General features: G+C 35.7%; 1 protein-coding gene across 2 annotated transcripts in view; it reads left to right on the top strand.

Moving 5' to 3' along the window:
• The window catches only part of parp1 (poly (ADP-ribose) polymerase 1), a 110,987-nt gene that overhangs the window by 31,556 nt on the left and 69,714 nt on the right, over positions 1–9,717 (top strand). For both annotated transcript variants that reach the window (XM_051924250.1, XM_051924251.1), the window contains exons 5-6: positions 6,949–7,089; positions 8,911–9,147. In XM_051924250.1, the coding sequence (XP_051780210.1) occupies positions 6,949–7,089; positions 8,911–9,147 (378 nt within the window). The remainder of the gene's footprint in view (positions 1–6,948; positions 7,090–8,910; positions 9,148–9,717) is intronic.

Here is a 9,717-nt window from a genome sequence, read left to right as displayed (position 1 = left end):
GTTTAAATACTGGTTATCCTTTTACACTAAAATATTACTAAAGAGATACAAAAAAAGTAAAATGCATATGTTCTTTTTCTTTAAGGAGATTAAATATTACTGAAAAAAGAAAAAAAAAAAAACTATAACAGCCAAATGGGGCTATGCATACTAACTTAAAAGGTTTAAATAAAACAGAAATATATACTTTTATTTTTACTTCCTTAACTTGTGGAGGGTGTATCCTGTAGCAAAGCCCTAACTTTTTTCGTGAAAGCCTGCTTCGGTCAATAAGTCTTAAAAACAGGTGTAAAGATATTGACAATAAGCTACGCAAACCCACCAAGACATGGAATCGTTTAAATCAAGTATCATTACATCTTCTTTTCTTAAAGAGAAGTAAGGTAGTACTTATAAGCTTACATATATATATATATATATATATATAGACATACATACATATATATATATATCTATATATGTATATCTATATCTATATATATCTATATCTCTATATACATATAAATATATATATATATATATATATAGATCTATATATCTATATCTAAATCCCCGCAAAGTACTGCTTTTAAATTTTTATTAAGAAGAAAAGCTTTTTAAATTGAGGGAAAATATCCCAATAACAATTTGTTAAGGATCTGTTTTTTTGTGAAGCAGCCTTAACACAGCTTTTCCGCTGTTTTATAAACGAACGCCATATAAGGTCTTCCTTTTTCCTTGCTTCGCCAAGGAAGGAGCCTTTTTATTAAATCCAAGGGTTCTTCGCTTTTTTTTTTTTGTTCGTTTATTACGATTGTTATAGTTCTCTTTGTATACCACATTGTCAGTTCAGCACTCCGGTTGTAATATGACCAAGCCGTGCAAGCTTACTGTTAAGAATGCAACGTATAGTTGTACAGGAGAAAAGCAATCTTGCCTCAAATCAATGGCAACCTTTTTTAGGTCTATGAACTTAATTTAAACTTTAGGTTTACACAGTGCTTTCTTTCCGAAGTACCTGCACTCATGAATATGTGTGTATGCGTCAGTCGCTCAAATCCCCGCGCTTCGAACCGGCGAAGTACTGCTTTTAAAAGTTTTATTAAGAAGAAAAGAAAACCTTTTAAAATTGAGGGAAAATATACCAATAACAGTTTGTTAAGGATCTGTTTTTTTGTGAAGCTGCCTTCACTCGAGTGATCACTTCGAGCTGACTTGCTGGCTAACCATAAGCGTTACCTGGTAGGTAACCACCCATACAATCAGATTGTGAATCAAACTACGAATGCCGTGAATGTAATTACCCCGATCTACATGCTGTCAAATAAACGAACCACACGCTGTGGCGCAATTTTAGGGGCTTCGCCTCTAGCGCTGACGTCCGAGGTTCGATTCCCGTAAGGGAGTGAAGTGAGTGGGTGGTTACCTACCAGGTAACGCTTATGGTTGGCCAGCAAGTCAGGTAAAATCAGCCACGGTGCCTTCAGTTGTGAGAAGCAGATCATAGAATGGATGAAAATAGTTTACTGTCAAATAATGCAAGGAGTACGTGACACATCTTTCCCCCTTATTCTTGGCTCATCAGGCGTACACACTCACTGCACTCGCTTACGGTAATCGAACCTCGGACGTCAGTGCTAGAGGGGCTTCGCGGCGGTGAAGTATTGCTTTTAAATTTTAATTAAGAAGAAAAGAAAACCTTTTTAAATTAAGTCTTAAAAAGAGGTGTAAAGATATTGACAATAAGCTACGCAAACCCACCAAGACATGCAATCATTTAAATCAAGGCACGAGTCGAAAAACACCATCCCCATAATATTAGTTAACGATTAACACATTTCTATATGTATTGTAAGCATACAATACAACTGATAATATGTTGCGCTTATTTATCTGGTGTACCGACATTTTTGCGCGTTTAACGGCTGAAATCTAACGTGGTTTGTGCCCTTCAGAATGAAAAGAGTTTGCATTTACCTTTTTAATAAAAGGCGAGCTTTTAACTCTTTTAGGGCGGATGTCGACTTTTGTCGACAGGAGGGGTTGAAGGCGAATGTCGACAAAAGTTGACATCTAGGGATAGGGGGCGACAATCAGCTGTTAATGGCGACAAATCTCACTGTCATGTCACAGGCATTCCCTCTGTGCTTGGAGGAATGCTAGACTCGTTGACTCGGCAAATAAACATTGCGTGTGCGTGAGTTGCGAAATGTAAACTAAGGCAAGATGGCACCGACTTGTGAAAAGGCAGCGAAGAAAGTGCAGAAAAGAAAACACTTGGCAGACGTTGTTTTGCACATTATCGCGGAGTCGGACTCTTGATTTTTCAGAATCGGACTTTATTGGCAGTGATCAGGAGATCGAGCAAGAGAGTTAGAAGCAGGCATCAGTTGATCAGACACCAGCCGATGCCGCGCCAGCGGATCTGCTGCCAGTTGAGTGCCTTCGCGCAGCCGATGCATCTACGGCAAGGTTCGCATGGGATAAATACACAGACATTGATCCGTTGAGAGCCGATCTGGCTACCGGAGCTTACAAGACGGCATGGCTTGCTTTTGGACACGACAGATCACCAGCTGCTGTACTTCAGGCTGCTCTCTCCTGATGCTGCTTTTCAGCTACTGTCAAACGAGACAAACAGGTAGGCAGAGATTTTTTTTGAATCGCGGGCTGCGTTTGCATCGCATTCTCGTTTTTCAAAGTGGAAACCCACAACAAAAGACGAGATGAAGCGCGCTGTGGCATTACAAATAGAGATGGGACAGAACTGGTGATATAACTTCAGGGAGCATTGGTCCAAACGTGTTTTGTCCCCTGGTGGGTTAGGTACATGCTGCTGCAAAGTTTTATTCACTTCTGTAATAAACAGAAGCAAATCCCATGGGGTGAGCCAGACTATAATGCCATACATAAAGTTCATAAAGTTTCAGAAGATGAAAAGAGGTGACAATACGGTTTTCATGCAGGTAGAAAACTTGGTGGCAGTGGCATGGCACGATGGCAAATGGGTGACTTGTCTCTCTACAGTACACACTAACAATATATGTTAGAAAGTGCAGCAACAGGCAATTGAAAAATAGGCACCAAAGCAACACATATTGTAAGGAGTGCAATGTAGCAATGACTGAAATTGGCTGCTTTGAGCGAGATCAGACTTTGCTGTGTAAAATGTATGTGATATGCATGTGAAATCATAGAGTATGCAGGCTCATACAACATGCAAGACAGTAACATTTGTCAAAAGTAAATATTTTTTGTTGATTTGATATGTTAAACAATTGCTTTGTGTTCTTTTTTAAAAAATGTTATTTTTTGGAAATATATTCAGCCCTGGGAGAAACGAAACAAAAAAAAAATTAGCCCTAAAAGAGTTAAGCCTGAGAGATCACCCCGTAAACGCACATGTTTAATTGCACATGTGTTAATACTGTATGCTTACACAGTATTAAAAGACACTCAACAATTAACGTCATTTACCTTTGTTCCCGCGTTTGACTCGTGCTGTAAATCTCTTCCTCGTTTTCAGTTCACGTGATTACGTAGGAGGCGTTATACGTGATGACGCGATACGTGACTCCGCCTCCTCCATTAGAGTATATGGACAAAAAACAGGTTCCATTTATGACCATTACGCGTAGAATTTCGAAATGAAACCTGCCTAACTTTTGTAAGTAAGCTGTAAGGAATGAGCCTGCCAAATTTCAACCTTCTACCTACACGGGAAGTTGGAGAATTAGTGATGAGTCAGTCAGTCAGTCAGTCAGTCAGTCAGTCAGTGAGGGCTTTGCCTTTTATTAGTATAGATATATATATATATATGTGTGTGTGTGTGTATATATATATATATATATATATATATTTATATATTTTTGTATATATATATATATATATATATATATATATAGATATGTATATAGATATGTATATATATATGTGTGTATGTGTATGTGTATATATATATATATATATAGATATATATATAGATATGTATATATATATATATATATGTGTGTATGTGTATATATATATATATATATATATATATATATATATATATATATATATATGTACTGTATATATGTATGTACATATGTGTATGTCTGTATGTATATAAAAAGATATGCAACTCAAGAATATTTTTCATTCCATGGGACTTTTTTTTTTCTTTTAACAATGTAAAGCTTGCATTTTATTTTTAATTATATGCTAAATAATTGTTTGAAACAGGCTATCTGGACTACAAATATTTAATTGAATGACCAATGTATTACTATTGGATGAGAGCTATAATAAGTAATAAATTGTAACAGTGCAGTCTAGTGGCCTATGTTGCTCCATGTACACTGCTAGAAAAAAGTATGAGATGATACTAAGCAACTGTTTTTCTTTAAAAGCTTTTCTGGGTAGTGTTTTATTTAGTCAGATAAGTACAGACTGCTAAGCACTCGTTTACTTTCTGTCAGCTACTTCATTTATGTAGGATTAAATTAGATAAAGTTTATTAATCTCAAGGGGAAATTTAGACGCAAATAAAAATGAACTTAACTAATACATTAGGTGAAAGCATTGAATTGCCTGATAGCAGCGAGCAGATAAGACCCCCAGAAGTGATTCGTAGCACACTGTGGTGGAATGAGCCTATGGCTAAATGTCCTTGAAGAGAGTGCCACATGAAGAAGATTTTTCCTGATAGCATCCAATTTTGCCATCTTCTTTTTTTCCACATCCTCTTTTTCATTAAATAAAACAAAAATGAAAATGACCAAATGTCTGTAATCTAGAACTTAATGACAATGAGAAATATAAACAAAACTAAACTAATTTTTGTAATTTTTATTTTTATTTTCACCAAAGTTGGCTTTGTGCCTAATATACATGTGAGTGTGCAGTTGCTAGTATATTTATCAAATGTTGTTTAAGACCATGCAGTTGTACTGAAAATTTGGTTTGGAACAAGAATTGATTTTCATTTCTGAGTCTGTGGATTTATTTGGTCATGTCATCCATCAGTCAGTTTTCCTATCTATAATTGAGAGTGAATACTAAAGCCTCATCACTTGTGAATGAATGGATTTTATTGGACACAGATGGCCCGTTGTTAGCAATTTCAGTCGCTAAATTTGAATGAGAAGATTCTTAAATTAAAATAGGCCTCACCTTACTTTGTAAGCTACAGCTAAATAGTTAGGAACTTAGAGCCATGGAGGATTTGTCAAGATCAAATAGCCACTCCCCTGCTTTAAATTCAGTCAGTATTTCAGTATTTATACATCAAAGAAGTTGGGGATTTCAGCAAATTAACCTTTATACTTTCACAGGTATTACTAGTGTGTTGATAGTACCTGTGTAGTGAAATATTAAGCAGATTCATAGCATGTATTCATTGTTAGCAACTGAGCTGACATTACATGTATTTGTTTAGTTTTAATCACTTTTATTAGTACTGATGTTTCAATGTGGGCAGTGTGGTGTCATAGCACTTCATCATTAGAAAATGGATGGACTGAAATAATCCTAATATATTTAGAATTCCACACTATTGTGAAGTTTTTAACAGGGGATCATGACATGCTGTGCTTTGGAGCTCATCAGCACTTTTAATTCTGAAGTATGTCATCCTGTTCAGTTTATTTAAACACAAGTTATGTACCAAATATGCTGTATTGAAATAAACAGTGGTGTTGCATGTGTGTGCTGGGAACTGTCTTTTGTCTAACATTGCAGGGCTCATCAGTGGTAAAATACTAAAATGATCTGTTTCATTGCAGACAGCATTCTTGATATATCATACTAAAATGAAAACTAAAAAAGACTTGAAAGAGTTTGCGCCTCTGAATGAGATGACTCTGTCTTGCCCATTTACTTTGTATCTCCGGAAATCAGGCTGGGATTGTTACATCTGAAATGAACAGTAAATGAATACCTATTAAATTGATGATGTCCTCCAGCTCTTGACTGTAAAACTGATAACAAAATCCGCTCTTATTCTATTCATTGTTCCTTATAACTGTGTGTGATTGTAATTTCTATTTTTGTATCTCTACATGTACAGTAATTGTTCAAAAATTGTGATAACTGTTCATGGCTCTTTTTTTCCTGCTTGAATGCACTTGGTTAAAACTCTGCCCGTGTGGACATTTTTGGTGGGACATAAACAAAGAATATTAATTGCTGAAAAAATAAAAGTAAATTAGAACAAAAAAGAATGAAAACTGAAATTACAAAATGGTAGAAAACTAAATAAATGTAAAACTTTAAAAGACTTTAAAACTAGAAAAACATTTGAACACACAACTACTTGGCCCACTTTTAAAAAATGGGGACCACCAGTACAGTCTGACCCTATTGGGGCAGTGTGTTCCAGACAATATTGAAGATGCTTGTTAGCTAAAATGCCCTTAAAATATCCAGTGCTTTTAGCATTTCTAGTAAGGTTCCATTCACTGCCACGCCCTTGCCACTATGGAACTTTTAAATCTCTGCAGCAGTTCAAGCCACAGAGACTGACGTTACCAATGTGCCCCTCTGAGGATGTATCTACCAGATTTAGAATTTTCTTCAGCTACTCCTTTCACCTCCCAGTTATATCCCCAGATGAGTTCAACATTTCCTAACCTTTTCTTGAGAGCAGTTTAGGTAACATCTTTCCTATATTTAAGAAGTTGTCAAGTAGTTTTCCAGGATCTCTTCAATGTCAGTTTTCATGACCTTACATGGTGATTAACAGACACAAAGCATCTTCACTTAAGGTTTTTTTCATCCTGAGATTTGATGGAAGTATTTTTTAACAAATCCAAGGGGGACATTTAGATTCTAAAATGTTAAATAGCTGAGGCTTCTTGTTTTTGTTATTTTAATGTTTTCAGGTAGTAATTTAGCCAGATGACTCTTGATAAAGAGATTAAATACTTTAGTTTGAATTAGATATTACGTTTAAAATGTTTTGATATCTTTTTTTTTTTTTAATAGACAAACCTCTAACTAATATGATGGTCATTTGTATTGGCAAACTGGTGAAGAGCAAAGAAGAGATTAAATCTGTAATTGAGGATCTTGGAGGAAAGTTAACTGGCACAGCCAACAAAGCCACAATATGTATCAGTACAAAGAGTAAGCAGAAAATTGTGTGAGAAGTTTAACAGTGTTGATTTACTTACGTTTTTTAGTTAATTATTCTTTGAAAGTTTTCATTGTAACAAAGCACTTTACGAAGCGGTTTATGCTACATGCCATCGTACTACCATACGACTGCAGTACATGGCATGATACATATTGTGAAGCCAGCCCGTACACAGACAGGCAGGACAACAATTTGCCACACACAACAGGGCGCCAGGTTCCCAACAAGCTTCTTCTGGCCACACTTTCGGGTGTGGCGGAAGTATGGCAAAATAAGGCCCAGGAAATGTCCATGTGCCCCCCTAACCATGCTGGAATCCAAGGGAGCTGCACTCGGTCAGCCCGGGTGAGAAACTGTCCTTTAAAATACTCTGAGTGACCTGCCACAATACGTACAAATACATACAGTATTTAGCCTTCAGTAGTTATTTTGTGTTAGTTCTCAGGTTGTACTCGTATGTTTATTTTGAAACATCTTTTTAAGTCATTTTGATTATTACAAATATAACAAAAGTGTGAAATTCTTCTGTATAGTATCATGCAGACTTGTGTAACAAAAGAACTGCTGCATATCTCAGAGATGTAAGAGGTTCACAGCTAAGCCAAAAGAGATGGCTTCAATCTACAACCCCAAATCAGAAAATGTTGGGATGTTATGGAAAATGCAAATAATTAAAAAGCAGTGATTCTTAAATTAACTTTGACTTTTATTTTATTTTTGTTAACTTTTGACTTTCATTGCAAATAGTATGAACCTAAGAACCCACTTAAAACTTTACTGTGTAAAAAAGAAGGCTTATGTTAACTATGTCCAGAAGTGGCATTAACTTCTCTGGGCTCAGAGGCATCTAGGACATCACACAGTGGAAACCTGTATTGTGGTCAGATGAATCAGTATTCCAGATCTTTTTTGGAAAAAATGGATGCCATGTTATCCAGACATTATTATTAAGTCCAAAAGCCAGGGTCTGTCATTGAATTGACTTGTGTCAGTGCCCTTGCAAAAGGTAAGTTATACTTCTATGATGACAGCATTAATGCAGAAAAGTACATAGATTTTAGAGCAACATATACTGCCTTTAAGATGATATCTTTTCCAGGGACATCCATGTATTTTTCAGCAAGACAATGCAAAACTCATTCTGCACAAATTACAGTATGGCTGCAGAAGAAGAGGGTACAGGTACTGGACTGGCCTGCCTACAGTCCTGACCTGTCCCCAATAGAGAATGTTTGGAGAATTTTGAAATGAAAACTACAATGACGACCCCGTATAGTTGCATTAGTTAAGACGTGTTTGCAGGAAGAATGGAACAAAATAACACCTGAAGCACTTCATCACTTGGTTTCCTTAGTGCCAATTTTTTTTTATGTGTTGTGAGAAGGAATGGTGACTTTGCAAAGTGATGAATGCTTTACCGTCCCAACTTTTTTTGGAATGTGTTGCAGGAATAAATGTATATTAACAAAAGAAATTAAGTTGACCAGACAAAACATGAAATATGTTGGGTTCATACTGTCTTCAATGAATTAAAAGTCAGTCAGTCATTGTCCAACCTGCTAAATCCTAACACAAGGTCACGGGGGTCCGTTGGAGGCAATCCCACACAACACAGGGCGCAAGGCAGGAACAAATCCTGGGCAGGGCGCCAGCCCACCACAGAAAGTCAAAAGTAAATTTAAGAATTACTACATTTTTTTATTTGCATTTACAATAGAGTCAAATACTGTATGAAATAACATATCCCTTTGTATCTGCTTATTTTATGCTGAGATTAGTTAAAAAATATAACTGATGTTTGATTTTACCAGAGGAAGTACGGAAGTTGTCCAAGAAGATGGAAGAAGTAAAGGCAGCCAATGTTCGTGTGCTTGTTGAGGAGTTTTTGTCTGATGTAAAAACGTCTGGCAAGGCAGTTCAAGAGCTACTGTCCCTTCATGCCATCTCGCCCTGGGGAGCTGAAGTCAAACAGGAAACTCCTGTGATAGTAACAAAATCCACTGGTACACTGACAGGGAAGAGCTCTGGGAAAATAAAGGAGGATGAAGGTTGTAAATAAGTTAAATTAATGAATGTCAGTTCTTTCACTTTTCTTTTGTCTTTCTCATCCTAGAGTTTTTGAGCATTGGGTATGAAAGTACTATGGAAGGAAAGAATGCCAAGACATTAATAGAATACATTGTGACATTACAGTAGTTATTTTAGAAATAGCTCTACATTGTCTTTGTAAACCCCATCATTTACAGAGAAAGCATACAAGAAGAAACAAAGTCAAGAAATGAAAGTGTTGCATACTGCATGATCATGCTGGTTATAAATGTTCATTTGTGTTAAATTCAAACAGACATATATATAAATATTTATATATATGTTTATATATATTTATATATATGTTTATATATATTTATTTATATATATATATATATATATATATTTATTTATATATAAAAGTGTGTATGTATAGCTGTTAAAGTAAATTGATTGCAAATGCTAACCACCAATTAAAAAAAGTATAATGTTAATAGACGAAGATGCTGTCCCATGATAAAACAGCTGATTTGATTTTTAAGTTCTTAGCAATGCTAAAAGTGTCCTGTGTTCACATCAAGATATAATCT

Source organism: Erpetoichthys calabaricus, chromosome 3, assembly GCF_900747795.2.
Source record: "Erpetoichthys calabaricus chromosome 3, fErpCal1.3, whole genome shotgun sequence".
Taxonomy (NCBI): Eukaryota; Metazoa; Chordata; class Cladistia; order Polypteriformes; family Polypteridae; genus Erpetoichthys; species Erpetoichthys calabaricus.
This window is presented reverse-complemented; position numbering and strand designations above follow the sequence as displayed.